A 19,436-nucleotide genomic window follows, 5' to 3' on the forward strand; every position below is an offset into this window, starting at 1 on the left:
TGAAGCACCCTGAAGCCAAAATAGCCAGTGTGAACGCTTCGCCCCGGGTTAACACACGCGTGTGTGAACACAGGATGAGTTAGCCCTGGGTTATCTTCAGGCCTGATTTACACTCTAGGGGCGCAACCTTTGCAACGAGGGTCAAGCGACACAACGTTTTGCGTTTATACTTTGGCAAAAAGCCGACAAGGAGAGTGCCGTTGTCTCGATAGTGACGAGACGCCAAACCGGTGATGTTTACGTTCACGACGCCGGCGTTGCCATGACAATGACAATGAGACTGTCTAATCCACACCGCGCAAAGAAAAGCATGACGTCGTCCGCAACATAAGAAGTGCCCGACACTGAGAAAAGGGGTTGTACTGAGACCTTTTCTGCTGAAAATACGTCACTTTGGTCGCAAGGGTTGTGCGACGAATTATAAATCAGGCTTTAACCAGGGGCCAACTAACTACAGTGCAGTGTGAGGAGGTCTAAGGTTATGTAATCCCGGGGACAAATGGAACAATAAAGCAGTCCACACAAAGAAAGCAACTCGATGGTCTGTCTTTTGCGTTGAATGGAGTGAATTAGCACAGGGCGCAGGGAAAGGCTGATGTTTAGGACTGAATTCAATGAGTACAATACAGCAATTTTCTCTTAACGGTGTAAGTGGCACTGCTAACTTAAGGAAGACAGTTTCCCCACATCCTGTCCTTAAAGATGAAGCGAGCCGTGCTTCGCTGTTAAATGTAGTTTAATGTTTAGTTTCAGGTTTTATTATCCAACCTGTAAACCTTTAAAGAAATGTCTGTGCTGCTTATGTTAGTCTTTTTCCGTGGCACATTTCTGATGGAGCCGCTGGTTTGTAAACGGGCCGGGTCACTTGGAAGGAAGAAGAGACGCATTCGCATCAGTAAAGTACCGCCTCCTGGCACTCCTCCACAGCCAATCAGATGGCTTTGTGTGGGATGATGTCACAAGAGCCTACAGCCTACAGGCTTCAGAGCTGGGCAGACAGATGGGCAGACAGACGGGCAGAGAGACAGACGGGCAGCCACACAGACAGACAGACAGACGGGCAGACCCTCTTGCAATCCAAGCCCAGAGCTGGCTGACCATTGGGTTTCTCTCACCTCCATAAAAAGGCAGCGAGGGGAAGATGGGGGGGGGGTGAGACCCTCAGGCGCTCATGAGAATGGATGAGCTCCAAAACTTCTGCAAACAGCCATCACAGAGAAGGTACCCGAGCACACCCAGGCCGCCCAACCCCACTGTACAGAGGCCCCAGTCCCCTACTGACCGCTCTTCAGCTCCACTGACCATTACTCCACTGCAGTATGTTAGCTGACGCTTTTATCCAAAGCGACTTACAGTTGATTAGACTAAGCAGGGGACAATCCGCCCTGGAGCAATGCAGGGTTAAGGGCCTTGCTCAAGGGCCCAACGGCAGTGCGGATCTTATTGTAGCTACACCGACCGGGATTAGAACCACCAACCTTCTGGGCCGCAGTCAAGCAGCGTAACCACGAGGCTACAGGCTCTAATCCCCACTTCTACATCTAAAACTTATTCCTCCCACACTTAAATACTGACATTACAGCAGACGTAACTCCACAGACAACTCGACTCCCAGCACAAAAAAAGTCACAATTTCTGCCCCCAACAGGTAGGTTTGGGTTTTAGAAATTCATTGATTGTGGCACTGGTACTGCTAACGACACCACTTCTCTTTTAAAAGATGTAACATGGTTATTATTGTTGGCCTTGGCCAGCTGTCACACCTGTAGCGTAAACGTATATACCTGGTGAGAGTGGAATGAACATAATTCTGACCCAAATGAAACCCACCGGTCCATTAAACGCTGAAAAGGAAGAGACCTCACACCACAGAGAAAGCTTGACGGGTGACATGTGTGAGGCAGATATAAGCGCTCCTCGGTGTGAAATGGACCGTTTCCCTGGGTTGTGTTACCTGAGTGTGACGCCCGGTGCCATTTAAGAGCCTGTGGTGTGTGTTACACACAGTGAGCCAGGAGAGGGCCGTTTCCCTCACACGCACACACACACACACACACACACACACCCATACCACCACCACACACACACACACAGTACACATATACCCCCATACCAACACACACATACACCCCCATACCACCACCACACACACAAACACACACATACCCCCATACCAACACACACACACACATATACCCCCATACCAACACACACATATACCCCCATACCACCACCACACACACACACACACAAACACACACAAACACATACCCCCATACCAACACACACACACACACACACACACACAGCACACATATACCCCCATACCAACACACGCATATACCCCCATACCACCACCACATACACACACACACACACAAACACACACACATATATACCCCCATACCAACATACACAGCACACAGCATGTGTCCTTGCTCATAATAAGCTTGACTAAATTAAAAACAGAATTAAAAACCTCTTGGACATGTAGAATATTCTAAAAGCCTGCAAGAACAGACACAGTTTTCTTTAGCTGTGAGTCATCACACAAAATGATAAGCAGATCAAACTTACTCCAACTTTGCAATGTTTGCAAGTACTCCATGCTAACCGAAACAACAAGACTGACAAATTTTGTTCACAGAGTACAGTAAAAAAAAAAAAATTCTGCTTGTTTAAAAAAAAAAGAAAAAGAAGTTTTTACAAACATTGATTACAGCATGAATATTAATGTACTGGATCAGGAAATGGGTAACTGAAAATACCCCTTTAAATGAGTAATCACAACCCGTTTCAATGTAATTACCTGGACCAACAGTCCAGCAATCAACTGAGCAATCAATGCCAATGAGTACCAATCGATACAAATAGGGGAGAATGGGGTCTGTCGTGACACAGGGTCGATTGTTACGCGGTTTTCCGAGCACGAAATTGACAGAAACTGGTCCGTTGAAATCCGAGGTGAAAGAGGACGTGTAGGGGGGTGTGCAGTGTGATTACAGCAGGGTAACAGTGGACCCCGTGTCACAACAGACCCCGATCTCTCCTACATACAGCCAGGGATGGCGTCTTTGATTTTGGGCCCCATGAGCAGACATCATGACCCTTCCACACTGCCAGGGCCACATCCCATCCCTGCACAATCACAATCACAGCACAACCACAATCACACAATCACAGCACTATTTCCTGAGGGCCCCTGCCAGTCAGGTCTGAGTTCACCTGGAACGCAGCGAAAGGATGCGGGTGAAATATGACTTCAGAAAGAGGTGCCCTTACCTATGCATATGCCTTCAGTGATGAACGCATCTCCTGTGAATTGCTCACATTTATATGAATATAATTTCCTTCACCTGCTGTGATACTACGTGCTGTATTTTCCACATCTCGCACCAATACAACCTATTACAAAAAAAAAACACGTCAACAATACAGGCCTATATTTATCTAATTTATCTAATTTAAAAACAGATATTTATCTCTAAAAAAAGAAATAAGTAGGCCTTCCAAAATCTCCAACAAACGGACCCTGCCAGAATACCTCACAGCTTGCAGGGGACTCGAGGACTAAAAAGCACAATTATTTTGCACCAACCTATCGGCTCCCGACGGCTGGCTGAACATGTGACTTCTAAATACAGCTACTGCAGGACTATTGCGGTATTGAGGCAGCCTTAAACGCATTGTGCGTGTCCCTCCCCGGTCCTGGAGATCCACAGGCCTGGATCTCTAGAACAGTGATTCTTAAACTAGGGGTCGCGACCCCCCAAATGGGGTCGCCAAAAACTTTCGTGGGGTCGCCAAATGATTTGTTTCTTCAGTCGGAAATTAGCCTGTTATTACGCCAGGTGAAACAACGAAAAATAAAATGTAAATCTGCCTTTTTCCTAATTCCTACACGCTGTTCAGAGAAGAGAGAGAGGAAAAAGTTATCCGTCTTTCAATGGCTCTGGTTTAGTATGGGCTACTGGCCCTCCGATAGAAACAATGTAACTATCTGCTCCCACTACGCAAACTCAAACTCAACTTCTTCCCGGTTTTTTTAAATAAAACAAAACAAAACGACATAGCCTACTAGCCACGTTTCTTGCGTTACTAGCCACGATAACTTGCATGGAAAATGGACAGGTAGCTGCTAAAAAAATCTGATAAAAGCTCAGAAGTGCCATCTACCAGTGCGTCTACTCTTCCGCGATCCTCAGATGGGACAAGTCTACAGGCCGGTGAGAATAAAAAAGAAACACCAACGACGCGTCGCCACTATCAGAAAGAATTTCTGAAATATGGATTCAGATGCCAAGTTAAAAATGAGCTCGACCACCCACAATGTGTAATTTGCGGCGATGTTCTGGCAAATGAGAGTTTAAAACATGTCAAAAATGAAACGACATCTCGAAAGCCGACATCCCGATGATGCTCAGAAACCTGTGACATTCTTTCTGCGCTGCATGGGCAAAAGACTGTAGCGCCTGGGCAAGCTACTCTGCCCACCAAAGCCTTGGCAGCGTCATACGAAGTGGCCCACCTTGTAGCAAAAGCACAAAAGCCACACACAATTGCTGAAAGCCTCGTCCTTCCTGCAGCAATTGCGATGACCACCGCAATGCATGGTGAAAAGATTGCAAGTGCGCTCAAACAAATCCCCCTCCCCCCGTCCGAGCGCATTAACGAGATCGCTAATGACAAGAAATGCCAGCTAATCGAGAGAGTAACAAACTGCCGGTTTTCTTTGCAGTTAGACGAGTCTACTGACTTGATTAATGTCGCGCACTTAATGGTATTTATTCGCTACAGTTATGACGGGAAACTTCATGAGGACATGCTGTTCTGCTCTCCGATGGAAGGAAGGTGTACCGGAGGTGACATTTTTAACTCTTAATGGTTGGGTGGAGGAGGCAGGGCTGTATTGGGATAACTGCATAAGCATATGCACTGACGGTGCCGGAGCTATGCTGGGGAAAAATAAAGGACTGAAAGCAAAGGTCCTTAGCGTTGCACCACACGTCAAGTTCACTCACTGCATTATCCACAGGGAGGCTCTGGCATCCAAGACACGTGAGCCCGATCTTAACGATGTTCTCCAAACAGCAATCAAAATAGTGAATTTCGTAAAATCGCGCCCACTAAATTCCAGGCTACAGCGCCCACAGATTGCCCTTCTCTGTCAGGAAATGGCGTCTACACACGAATCCCTTCTTTTCCATTCAGAAGTAAGGTGGCTTTCACGGGGCAAGGTTCTTACACGCCTGTTTGAGTTGCGAAGCGAGGAGCGCACCTTCCTCTCAGACGCGCACTCCCCTCTTGCGCACCATCTCACTGACTCCAAATGGATATCACGTCTTGCTTACCTGCCATGCATATTTGACAAATTAAACACTCAACCTGTCAATACAAGGCCTCAACACTAACATCCTGACCCTCTCGAACAAAGTGAACGCTTTCACAAAAACGTAGCAGCGTTGGGCAGCCCGTGCGGATTTTGAAATGTTTTCGGAGCTGCATGACTTTTTGGAGGAGAACGACATGAATGCCAATTCCTTGAAAGCCTCAATTACCATTCATCTCCGAAGTCTACTCGACAAATTCCATCAATATTTTCTCAAGGAAAATGTAGAGCATTATGACTGGATACGACAACCATTCACCGGCTGCTCTTCAAACGACCTGCCATCTGAGCTCGAGGATGCGCTGATTGAGCTGTCCAGCGACCGCACGTTACAGACGTTGTTTGCCTCAAAAACACTGGATGAATTCTGGCTGTCAATTGCGCAGGAATACCCCGGATTGTCCAGGGCTGCCATGGACATTCTCGCGCCTTTTGGATCGACCTATCTGTGCGAGAAGACATTTCCGTCTCTGGCCTATATAAAAAATAAATACAGATGTCGGCTCAGCACCGTGGAGGAAAATCTTCGTGTCGCCGTGTGCAGCACCAATCCAAGAATTAACTTGCTATGTTCGCGGAAGCAGGCCCATCCTTCTCATTAACATAGCCAATGTATGTTATTAAAGAAAATGAACCAGAGGAAGAAACAAAAATAAATAAAGTGAGATCGTTATAGCCGTGTTTCTGTCTCTCTCCGCCTCCAGATTAGCTGCTCTGGTGTTGTGACTCTTGGCTCCCGTTTTAGATCTGGACTGGATGAGATGATTTGTGCATTTGTTTAATCGTGATTGCTATGTTTGTTCCGGTTCTTGTTCGTTTTAATAAATTGTTGTAGCCTAGGCCATTTCTTACATTGCCTTATTCGTTTTTGCTTGATTGACAGCTGTTAACATGGGTTTGGAATCTTTTTTGTGGGGTCGCCAGACAAAAAGTTTAAGAATCACTGCTCTATAAGACCATGTTGACCAGCGGCTGACTGGCATAGACTGAGATATTCACCTTGATCTCTATAAGACCCTGTAGACCAGCAGCTGACTGGTATAGACTGAGATGTTCATGATTAATTTGAGTGGATGATAAATGCACGAGATTTCCAACAGATATGCATTAATGCTATTATTAATATTATTATTGTTGTTAATACATCTGACTGGAAGAGCAGGATAATGCAACAGATGAGAGGTTATTGCAGAGTTATATGCCAACCCTGCTGAAAGAAACTGCTCAAGCTCGGTTTTGAAACAGCTGGTAGCTGGTTGACCAGTTCAGTCCAGCTCCCAGCTCAGGATTGTTCAGCAGGTTGACCAGTTCAGACCAGCTCCCAGCTTGACCAGCTTTTGAAAACATTTTGTTTGCTGGTAGCTGGTCAAACACAAAGCTGCAGCACAGACTAAGACCAGCTATCAGGAGTAGCAGGTCGACCAGCTTATGACCAGTTCAGCTCTCAAACTGGTCAAGCTGACATTGCTGGATTTTACAACAGGAAAGCCTTTATAATGCAGGTATGACCAATGCTGAAAAAGTGTCTGTCTTAAGATACACCTGGACAGGTTAGCCCTTTGAAGAGCAGGTTTTTTTTGCAATGTTTTTTTTTTCCTTCAAAATTTTCCTTCTAAGTTCACTGCTTTCAGTCATCAGCAGTGATTGTGACATCAGCATTCAGCATTAGAGTGTTCAGCTAAGAACATTCTAATCGTGTATTTGTGACCTCACACCATAAAGGGTTAAACGCACTTTGCACACCAAGCTGCACATGGATTATCACCATGGACGCAGCAACTACAAATTAAAATTTAAACTTAACGCACAGATAAGGCCCGTTAACTACCCACTGTACGTAGTTGAAGCAGCCTTGAAACTCAGCCTTGCTCTTGTGAAGCCACAACCACTGCACTGTCGCTTCTGTCCAGGTCAGGCACTGAACCACCTGACCACCTGAATCGCCTCAACTGAGCCAATGAAACTTCCCTCAGAGCTCTGAGTGTCTGAGGTCAGAGAGCGGAAAGGGCTGCTCACCCCGTTAAGCCACTGCTTTCAAATTTAAACAAAGGGACTTACAGTCGATTAGACTAAGCAGGGGACAATCCCCCCTGGAGCAATGTGGGGTTAAGGGCCTTGCTCAAGGGCCCAAACGCCGTGCGGATCTTATTGTGGTTACACCGGGGATTGAACCACCAACCTTGCGGGTCCCAGTCATGTACCTTAGGCACTCGGCACACGGCTACATCAGTGCATTTTTTACAGCAGTAAAAAAAAAAGACTTAAACTTCTGCATTCTGATTGGAGGACAGGCCAGCTGTATTTTACCATAAAAGCATAATTGTACTAATTGAACCTTCTAACTGAATAATGCAGTTACCGCCCTCACAACACGTGCGGCAGCAACAGGCCTCCCGAGGAATTAGCCTTATTTACGATCAGCGCCGTGAGAAAATGTTTGTCCAACAGAGTATTTCTCTGGGGACACTTCGGTGTGAATCGCTGAAAAAGCCTCCTGCAGCTTCCGTGCCAGACGGCCGCGTTATGAGCGCAGTTATAATTAACCGAAAAAACCGGGAAAACGCCTGAGAATAATGTGTCTGTTTGAAAAGATTTCTCTGCAGAAACAGCACACGCTGTTGGAAGGAACGCGGTCTATCTACGGTAACTACTGCTCTCTCTCATACCTGGAAAATAGGGCGATTAATTTTCTAAACGACGATTGTTTTCCACTTCCCCCTTTTTAGACTCAAATAAAGCGGTCACTAAATTCTTTTCCCAGCGGAGACGTTTTAACAAATAATGAATCCACCGGAATGCCAACAGTGACTGAGCTAGGACCACAAACATCCCAGAGTCGGACAATGAAGAGGTATAATCACACTTATTGTAATATGTCACTTATTACTTTCAATTAGATTTTTCTTATTTAATAAGAATAAGTATTTTAGGTCTCTAATCCTGGAGTTATGCTACTCTAAAGTGCTTGAAACAAGATGGATCAGGTGCTTTTAACAGAAATGTTTTGGTGGGATATTTTTGTGTAAATATGCTAAAAAAAAAGAACAGAACGTATTTATAGATAAGATAGCCTTCTAAATGGAAGTAATCGAATGCAATTACGGGAAACAAGATGGAGCAGGTGCTTTTAACAAAAATATTTTGGGGTATTTTTGTGAAAATGGGCCCAAAAAAAGAAAGAAAAAGGCTGATAATTACATTTCCTCTTCTTATCTTACCTCTTTATCTGCCGGCCAACACGGGGATATGACATTATTACTCAGCATTCAATACTACCCCTGAGACAGCAAGCCGTTTATTTGGGACAGTTTGCCATCTTCCCATGTTAGAACAACATGCGGCTTCTTGCCAAGCAGTAAGTCTTACAGTGGCCGTGGAAAAACATACAAAGACTGACCACGAAATAACATCGCTTACACTCTGAAACATGTATGAAATAACATCAATCGCTCACATGCTGAAACAGGCTTGGGCAGGAGCAGGAAAAGATCTCCAAAAAGGAAGTCAAAGGGAGCCAAAGCAATCTAGGAACTGACAACTAATCCTGATCCAAACTGAGATTAGTGTGGGTGGGGGGGGTTCCCTTCACCTTCTGCAATGCACGAGTATCACAACAACTGAGGTACACTCTCAGAGTGCTCGTCTCCATAGAGGAACCCTTATTAGTTCTTTATGGAACCCTCTAGAATAGCAAGAAATGTGAAGCTCCCAGAACAAGAACCCTTGGCCTAGATATGTTTATTCTACGCAATCACAGGGTTCCTTTTGGAACCATTTTTTTCTGACAGCAAAGCTCTTAAAAATAAAAAAAAGTATCTGTATCGTTCCATACGAGCAGGCCACAGGCTGCGCCTGGCAGCACACTGATCCTACAAAGATGGCGATGTCGGCTTCAAGCGCAGCATTCCTCAGTCCACTGATCCAAATTTAACCCCAACAACTGCCCCGGGGCCTCCCGCTCACGACCAAACAGGACGCCCCAGAAATAGGCCCCTCATGCTCAGCGTTGCCAACCTCGCACCGGCATCGCAAGGTCTAGCAACTTTTCAGACCACCCAGATACTTTGTTTCCCCTCGGAAAGTGACAGGGGACATTTCTTGAGACTTTTCACAATCCACCAAGTGACTTTTTCAAAATGGCCGCTTTTCAAAAAATGGATCAGTTCACAAAGTGACAGCCCAGCATAAGAGTTTAATTTGCTTGGTGGCCGAGCCCTGAGCTGGCAGCTTTCATGGGTAATTAAAGTAGGCAACCCCCCCCTCACAAACACACCCAGCCAATAACAACATCAGCACCTTCCAGCACTCAGTACTGATTTCCCACAGCATCGAGCAACTTCTCGTAGAGAATCGACCACTCGCAAGAGTGACATCCCAGACAAAACATTGGCAGGCTACACTATCAGAAATAAAGATATGAAAACTGCCTAAAAAGGTACAAATGCTTGTCACTGGGGTGGCGCCCTATAGGTACAAACTATTGTAGTCCCGAGCCAATAGAATGTATTTGTTCCGTTTCGGCTTGAAAAACATGCTCATTTGTACACATTACTGTACTTTCAGGGTACATTTGGGAAATGTAATCCTTGAAGAGGAAAAATATACCTCCGCTGTATTTCTGTGAGTGCAGGAGAGGCATTAAATTACATTACATTACATTACTGGCATTTGGCAGACGCTCTTATCCAGAGCGACGTACAGTTGATTAGACTAAGCAGGAGACAATCCTCCCCTGGAGCGATGCAGGGTTAAGGGCCTCGCTCAAGGGCCCAACAGCTGTGCGGATTTTATCATGGCTTCACCAGGGATTGAGCCCCCAGACATGTACCTCAGCCACAGCACTGGAGGCTGCATACATTGGCCAGAACCTTTGCATTGCAGCATGCTATATCAACTGAACCATCAGACTGCATGCCTTTTACACCAATAGTATACCACTGATTCTACTTTCCGTCACATGACGAAGACTCACGTGCCACTCTGTCAGTCTGCTTACTAATAAATCTGATTCTGGGACAGTGAAGCCACTGTTCCAACACTGTGGTGCCCTGCACACACGTACGGCTCTGCAGTATAAAAATCTGCAGATTTTAAAAAGTGCTTTTCTGAACCAGACCGGTCGGCCATAACAGGAGAGTACCGGGGCGTCATCGGCTCAGGCAGTAAGAGCAGTCGTCTCATTGGCTCAGGCAGTAAGAGCAGTCGTCTCATTGGCTCAGGCAGTAAGAGCAGTCATCTGGCAGTCGGAGGGTTGCCGGTTCGATCCCCCGCCCGGGCTGTGTCGAAGTGTCCCTGAGCAAGACACCTAACCCCCAAATGCTCCTGACGAGCTGGTCGGCGCCTTGCATGGCAGCCAATCGCCGTTGGTGTGTGAATGTGTGTATGAATGGGTGAATGAGAAGCATCAATTGTACCGCGCTTTGGATAAAGGCTCTATATAAATGCCAACCATTTACCATTTACTGCAGCGGTCCCTCCCTGCCTCGGACTCACTCCTTGGGGGGGAGGGGGAGAGGCATTTCCACAGTTCTCAATCTGACAGTTTTCCACCAGGACTGTTGCAGGGATGAAATGCAAATGCCAAACGCCAACAGAGACTTCTTCTCTGAAGTCAAGATGCTCAGCTCAGTTTCTCTAATAACTGCAGGGGAAAGGAGGGGAAAGACTCCCTCTGTAATTCCAGAACAGTTGATTTCAATGCGCCGGAAATCTGAAGCCAAAAACACATCACATTTCCCAGAATGCAATGCAAGCTTTTGGTGGCAGCAGCCTGAAGCCTGAGATTGTGAGAGGCACAGAATTTCAATAAGAACTCGATGTTTTCAATTAACTGTGAGCTGAGAGGGAGGTTTCACAACTTTTTCCCAAAAAAAAAGAATGCAAAAATGAATGTATTGAGATACAGACAGAAGGGAAATCGGTATTTTCTTAAGAGTGAACATTTATGAGGGAAGAAAACATGATGTGGTTTTAATGTCATACTTTTTTATCACTAGCCTTGCATGGTTCAAGAAACAAGAGAGCTAGTTTCTGTTTTCAGACCTAGTGATGGAAAGGCCTTGTGAGGCTCGCGCTGCCTGTTGCTATTGTTACGTAGTGCGGGCAGGACTTTAACCGCGAGAGCAGCTGGACGCCTGCCAAAATATGACTAATCTGAAACTAAGATAGGGTTTCCCTCCTCGCCGCACTGAACTCGCATCTACGCAGACTGCATCGTGACTTACCCCGGGGTTCCTGACGACCGCTCTTCCATATCAATAGCCTAGATACTTTTTCTTCCACACGAGACAAAAACTCCGGCTCTCCAGTGCATCAGAATTAAACCGCACGGCAAGCTGTCATGTAAACACCCGTATGGAATACGGCCACTCAAAACGTTGTCATTGAAATGATGGATTATTTACTGCCGTAAGCAGTTATCAGAGCGCACTGACTGATTATTACCAGTCAATTCAACCGGAGTGCGTGAGAAAGTAGAAAGTCGGCTAATGAATACAGTTGGGATGAAACACAGATAGCCTCTTCGTAGGTTATATTGGTCCGACGCGTGGCGACAATGTATACTGTACACTCAATTCAAGATTAAGTTGTACGTTATGAAATGCCATTGAACACAAGACTGAAGGATTCGCACGCAGCTCATGCAAATGTCAAATAACAGTCCATTTTCCCGGATAACTGCGAGATGCCAGCCTTGCCCAACTGTCCACCGGTGCAAGAGAGAGCGCCGCATCCTTTTGGATTGTCGTGAAATAATGCACATTCATTGCGTCGCACGAATGCCTTCTGCAAACTTTCTCGGCAGTTGTGAACGGACACGCGTGAGACGTTACCACGAGAACGGGCACCGACTCGATGCGATAGTACATTGCGCGTGACAGCATCTTCTAAATCACATGTAGTATGGGGCAACAGCGGCGTGAAAGCAAGTGCACTTTATTTTTTTCACTCGGATTGAAGCAGCCGTCATAGAAGCGTGGGACTCACCCTGACGAGGTTGCTGACGGCCGCCTGCACTACGGCCACCGGTCCGGTGAGATCGGGGATCGCCTTGCCGTCCACCTCCCCTTCTTCGTGCATTATCACTAAGTGGGATATCTGCTGAGCCACCGGCTCCAGAATACTCTCTATGGTCTTGGTGTGAAACACCGGCATGGTGGTAACTTCGATCCGCTGCCCAGAAAGATGAGAAAATGCGCGTTCGCTCAAACGCTCTCTTTGTGCAATATTTTATATTTCGATATGGACACACACACAAAAATCCAAATGTCTTTCGGGACAGTTCCACTTTAAGAGGGAAACTACAAGCCTCACTCCCCCTCCAACCCAGCAACTGTGAGACGCTCAGCAGCGATTTCTGGCGAGTGAGCAGCCTGAACCTGCACAGAATGATTCACCTCCCTCTGGCCAATAGGGACACCCGGTATCGCGCGTAACCGCGGAGCCGATTGGTGCGCGCAAACGCCGCTCCCGTTCTCGGTCACCCCCACGCTACCTTTCCTGCCGAGACGCGAGCTCTTCGCAAATTACGTCATGCATTCTCCTGCCTAAAAAAGGAGAACGCTGGATCGGAGTTGCGAGGCGAGGATTTCAGAGAGCAATGAATTATTGCGCATCATCATGTTGGACAGCAACAAAGTAACGTAAAACCAGCGCCAGTCCCTCAGTGTATGCTAAATTTAGCTCGCAGATTTAATCACAAGGCTCTCGCTATAATTTATGCCGTAACGCCGTGAAACCGAGTGCGGTTTAATCAGACGTATAAGAACATACCGTTCCATAATCATCCTAGTTCCTATAGACATAAGGGGCAATACATACAGGCAGTTTAGGAAGACATGGTTAATTGTCAGAATGATGTCAAAATGCTGATGTTAACGGTATTTTTATTAAGCCGAGAAGCCGTTGCCCCCTGTTATATGACTCCCGATTCATTTAAAGGTAGGTCACAAGTTCACATGTTTACGCAGTCCTTGACACCAGGCCTAAAATTAGATGGTTACCCTTTGAAACTTTGCAGCTTGTTTTCTGAAGAGAAGGATAGTCGCCGCACTGAATTCTAGACCCCTCTCAAAGGTAATGTGAGGCCCCCAGTGTGGTTGAGTGACATTGCTCTGCTCCAAGTATGCGAGTATTCCTCCGTATTAATCCGTTAACATTCAGCTCAGTAATCCTTTTAAATTGCGACGCCGATGTGCAAAGCTGGCCAGGAGAAGCTGTCTCACAAAACAAAACATCTTCTTGCGTCGGTTCATCTCCCTGCGATAGCTTTTTTGTGTGTGTATTGTATGTATGCATTCATGCATGTAGGCTACAGTATGTACGTTTGGTCGCTTGTTTACTCGCTGGAGGGATCTCCATCGGTAAATAAGCGCATCCAGGGAAAACCCAATATAGCGAGTGCATTTCTCCATCGCCCCCGTTCCCAGTGCTTAGTCATAGTATTCAAATAGCCGTACGCAAGCAACCCAGAATAAACCCGATTGCGTGGGACACTGTGCTCAAGGAGTTCCCTGGATCGGTTCATCGGTGCCGCGGTCCTGTTCAATATTTCACCGCTTGACTGCACTGTGTGTGTCTGGTTTCTGCTCATGCGTAACACGCATGGACTGCCAAAGTTACCCGTGGAGGTCCAACTCCATGTTTTCAATGTGAATTAAGATTGGGATATTATTTGAACATATGTTTGCTCTTGGGAAATTGCACATTTGTGCGTAGGGTGGAAATAATTGTTTTAGAATAATAAGTTGGTAGAAATGGGACGGACAAATACAAAAAATATATAACTTTCTTATTGCTTAGTTTGTTATATTCAAAAGATGCTGAAAGGCATGTTGATTGCCTGTTGGGTTTCTAGATTATCGTGACGGCTAGATGGCGTACACATAAAAGCCAGCGCATAGCACAGTCTGGGAAAAGACAAAACTGTAATAACATTGGTGTAACAGCCTTCTAAATAGTATACCTTGTATGCATTGTGGAATCTACCCGCATCTGGGTTTATGTAGGACGTATGCAGCTTCTGTCAGTCAATCAACAGGTACTTCGTCGATGGAGGGATCACATGACGCATCCCATGGCATATGTTCTTTGGAGCCCGGAATCCAACTATGGTCTCCTGTTCTGGAGAAGTCTTGATGGACTCTTTATAAAATGGCCTCCTCACCCTCTAGATTGAAAATGGAGTTGCTCACCTGTTTAGCCGCGTACCTCAGACCGATTGACCGGCGTCAGGATCCAGGGTTTTGCGCCGACATCGCCTTTCACAGCATTACCCGCGGGATGAACTTAATTCAACACCGCCGATTCAAGTCGTGCCAAACTCGCCCCAACAACCGCTGCTCTTTGGAAGCCCCTGAGGTCTCCAGGCAGCCAGTCCTGCCCGCAAGACCCAACTTTGGCCAGGCAGGGTTGTTAATTACTTAATGACCTCAGTCAGACCTGTGTGGAAACACCTGCTTTCAATGCACATTGAGTCCCTCGTTTAAGTGCTTCCATATTGTTGGCCACGATCCTGTGTAATTACAAATAAAATAAAATAATAAAATTGATATTGAAAATAAATTCTAAACCACATGAAATGCACATCTCAAGTACTATAAGCCTTCAAAATACATTCATTCAGTTAATAAAGAAAAAAACATGAAAGCAGGGATAATACAGACAATCTGTGCACAGGCAAGACTAAGGAGACAAGATGAAAAAAAAAAAATTCCATATGCAAGCTATAGCAGGCTAAACACAGATGAAAATGAATACATTTAAATAATAATGCAAACAAATGCGTAGAATGCATAAAAGTTTAATCATACCATGCATATTTTAGTGGCTCGTGGGCAAGGTAGACACTGTTTAAAAATACTAGCTTTCTAGTTATAGAATTATTTTGCAGGAAGCCATTGTGACAAATATCCTTGCGAAATGTGATCTTATACAAATGTTGTACATCGAATATTTATGAATGCAATTCTAATCAACTGTAAGTCGCTTTGGATAAAAGCATCAACTAAATGCAATGTAATGTAGTGTAAATATATCTCTGACCTGTTGATATCTTTCAGTATCCACCAGTACTGTACATTTCTGTCCATTTTGACACTGGATTGAGCCTGCAGTGTATTGAGCCTTCTGGAGGTAATTAGAAGAGATTTGCTGCCCCCCTGTGGCGAGAGTAAGCACTGCTGGTTTTCACACCGCTGACCAGATGGGGGCGCAGTTTCACATAAATGACCGAGCAGCTTGGGAAAGAATAAACGTGTTCTCTGGAAGTGACCAAATGGCTAACATATGATATCTTGTGCTTTGTGGTAGCCATTAATTCAGTGGGGCTGCTTCATTAACGCGGTTCAGGCGACATTTGCACTTTACAAATTAGAGTGGGAATTGAACACAAGTATGTAGCCCTGTGTCAGGCACCATATTATTTTCAAAAATAAACCTTCATAGCGGGCCAAAATGTTATTCCCACCTGAGGATGGATGAATAATTTATGCATTCTCAACATGGTGAGAGGAAATGTGTTCCTGGATGTGCAAGTGTGAACACTTCAGCTGAAAAACATATTTATGTGTGTGTGTGTGTGTGTGTGTGAGAGACTGTGTGTGTGTGTGTGAGTGTGTGTGTGTGTGTGTGTGTGAGAGTGTGTGTGTGTGTGAGAGAGTGTGTGGGTGTGCGTGTGTGTGTGTAGAGTGTATGTGTGTGTAGAGTGTGTGTGTGTATGTGTATAGAGTGTGTGTGTGTGTGTGTGTGTGTGTGTGTGAGAGTGTGTGTGTAGAGTGTGTGTGTGTGTGTGTGAGAGTGTGTGTGTGTGTGTGCGTGTGTGCGTGTGTAGAGTGTGTGTGTGCGTGTGTGTGTGTAAAGTGTGTGTGCGTGTGTGTGTGTGAGTGTGTGTGTGTGTGAGAGTGTGTGTGTGCGTGTACAGTGTGTGTGTGAGTGAGTGTGTGAGTGTCTGTGTGTGAGTGTGTGTGTGTAGAGTGTGTGTGTGAGTGAGTGTGTGAGTGTTTGTGTGTGTGAGTGTGTGTGTGTAGAGTGTGTGTGGTGTGTGCATGTGCATGGTGTGTGTGTGTGTAAGGGAAAGATTAAGTGCTGAGGGAATATTTCAGCCCAAACAGTCTCAGTAGGATTTCACTGGCAGTATTTTCCACACGGAGCATTTCGGGGAATGACCCATCACTTCTTGTTCTTCGTTCACACAGTTAGGCAGATATTGATTTTGCCTTTTTTTGTTGTGGAAGTAGCCCTTTGAAAAGTATGCATTTTGGAATGTTCCCTATTTAAAAAAGTCAGTGTCCTAGAACTCCTGTTTTCAATTACCAGCAGGGATTGTGACATCAGCATTAGAATGCTCAGTTAAGAACTTTCTAATCACAAATTTGTGATCTTACACCTGAAAGGGTTAAAGCTGCAAGGCCTTTCAGTTAAAATATTAGACACATTGTGCATTTTCATTCTTTATCCAATGTTTGACTGTTTTCACACATTTTGACACATAAAATAAAAAAAATAAAAAAAATTAAGTCAATGTTATGGTCCACATGGTCAACATTCAGCATCTGCATTCAGTCCAGTTTCAACATGGACTCCACTCTCCGTGCCGCGCGGATGGAATCCGGGAATCCAGAATAATTAGAATCCCATCTGCAGTTGTAATTCAGACGCAGGGCCACTCAGTGGCAACAGCTGCACAGGTTTTTAAGTATGCAGTGAAAGTTCCCGAGAGCACATTAAAGTCAACAGCGAGTGAGTCTGTGATCCGGTGTCTAGTTTTACACAGTCCGGATATTACCCACTACAAAACCTGATCCGATTATACGGTATGCTGTAAAAAAAAAACGTTACATGCTTGGTTTGTATAAATAGGATATATGACAGCTCATATTACCCTGTGGCCATTGCCCTGGCGTGGATGTCCTGCATTTTGGATGTAAAAAAAATAAGTGCCCTGTTAAAAATAAGTAAGGTATATTACATTATAATCCTTTAGTCCAGTGGTCCTCACGCCTGGTCCTGGAGAGCCGCAGGGTGTGGCTGGCTTCTGTTTTCTCCTTAAAATCAGCAACCGATTCAGACCCAAGAAACCAGGTGAAGTGAGTTAACTGTAATTAACTGCTTTCATTGATCAGTTAAGTGCTGAGTAACACTTAACAGATCTTAGACCACTGCAATGGAGGTTCCCTGCTCATAGGAATGATTATCTAATGCAGGGATAACCAAATCTGGCCCTCAAATACAAAGCCCTGGTTTTCTTTTGTTCCATTCCATTACATTACATGGCATTTAGCCATTTAGTACGTCGCTCTTATCCAGAGCGACGTACAACAAAGTGCAAATCAAACACAGGAACAAGTGCAAAGAGGACCTGAGAGGACAGTACAGTTCCGAGTCCTAGTGTAAACATACAGATAATCAGAACCCTTGAAGAGTACAATCAACTTTCAAACTAGCATACCACAGTTGGCAGCTAGAATACCCTGAATACAACAATACAACAACCAATAAAAAACAACAATATCTATACAAGTAACAATACCTATACAATCTATACATAAGTGCCATTACAGTCTAAGGCTAATCATGGTGGTGAGTTAGGGAGGGAAAGGTGTAGCCTGAAGAGATGGTTCCAGGTAATCAGTGCTACTGATTGGGCAGACTATCTTCACACCTGACTCCCAGGTAAAGGGAGGGTGAACACACCTGACTCCCAGGTAAAGGGAGGGTGAGCACACCTGACTCCCAGGTAAAGGGAGGGTGGAACACACCTGACTCCCAGGTAAAGGGAGGGTGGTCACACCTGACTCCTAGGTAAATGGAGGGTGAACACACCTGACTCCCAGGTAAAGGGAGGATGAACACACCTGACTCCCAGGTAAATGGAGGGTGGTCACACCTGACTCCCAGGTAAAGGGAGGGTGGAGCACCAGCTGATCCCTGCTGTAGTGTGTTTTGTTCACATTTTACATTTACATTTTTGTCATTTAGCAGACGCTTTTAATCCAAAGCGACTTACAAGTGCATAGGTTCCCACTCCTTCCTGTGTTTGACTGTGGTTTCCATGTTGATTCAGGTATTGATGTTCCAACAGTGTAGCTGTCATGCTGTGAACATAATCATAATGTCAACATAATTTGGTTTAACAGACAAGTTTCCGGGTACTTCTACAAAACTTATAACAGTACAGCAAAGTAAAGTGAGTTTTAAAATAAATGCGACATATTGGAGAAGCTATTTATAACTGTCGGCAGAAACAGGTGGGAGTATGCCTCTTTGCTGAACAGCTGTTAGTTTGCTTCAAAGGGTCTTAATTTTTAATGATTCCTTCTCATCTACACCTGTCCCTTTGACTGTCTGGACCATCATAATGTAGCTGCAGTATTAGGCAATACGCATCGATCTTTGATGCATATGGATCACATAGCAACATCATTTTAATGTTTCTTTTAAATATTGGGAGGCAGATGACCAAGCAACTCTGCTCAAAAGATACACCTCACCCAATACAAGACACCTCTCTCTCTCTCTCTCTCTCTCTCTCTCTCATTGGAACATTTTATTATTATTATTATTATTATTAGTATTATTATTATTATTATTATTATTAGCCCAGCTCCGGTGGTTGTGAATCATCATTATGATTAAACTGAAACTATGCAGCATCAACTCTTTGTTTTGTATAGCTGATGAGGTAATGGAGTAAAATGATGAATGTCTTCTCCTTTTTCCATGGGTATGGTTGATGAGTGTACCCACTGACTCTTCACTCAGCTGCATGGTCCGGCTTCCTCTTCGACGTCTGCTGTTAAAGCCTCTTTACAAAGAAGAAACTCAAAGGTAACTGTGATGAATCAGGAGGAACAACGGCCAGGGACTGGGTACTGTATGCTTATTAGAAAAACTGACTTGCGTTCAAGACTGCAAGCGTTCGATTTTAAACGAGCACTCTATTTAGTTTGCCACCGACGCCTTTTTAATACAAATGGATATAACTTACATCCAACAATGCCAGCTAACTGATTCGTTGCTTTTTTCTGTTTCTAATTTGCAATAATGA

At 45.0% G+C, this 19,436-nt stretch overlaps 1 protein-coding gene across 4 annotated transcripts in view; it reads right to left on the reverse strand.

Moving 5' to 3' along the window:
- LOC133118082 (vinculin-like) overlaps window positions 1–12,787 on the reverse strand; it is a 49,550-nt gene extending 36,763 nt beyond the window's left edge. For 2 of the 4 annotated variants that reach the window (XM_061227781.1, XM_061227780.1), the window contains exon 1: window positions 12,377–12,787. In XM_061227781.1, the coding sequence (XP_061083765.1) occupies window positions 12,377–12,544 (168 nt within the window). In that variant the 5' untranslated portion in view covers window positions 12,545–12,787. The remainder of the gene's footprint in view (window positions 1–12,376) is intronic. The other 2 variants (XM_061227779.1, XM_061227778.1) reach the window with 1 other exon arrangement.
- Between the last annotated feature and the right edge of the window lie 6,649 nt (window positions 12,788–19,436).

The sequence above is a fragment of the Conger conger genome, chromosome 18 (genome assembly GCF_963514075.1).
Source record: "Conger conger chromosome 18, fConCon1.1, whole genome shotgun sequence".
NCBI lineage: Eukaryota > Metazoa > Chordata > Actinopteri > Anguilliformes > Congridae > Conger > Conger conger.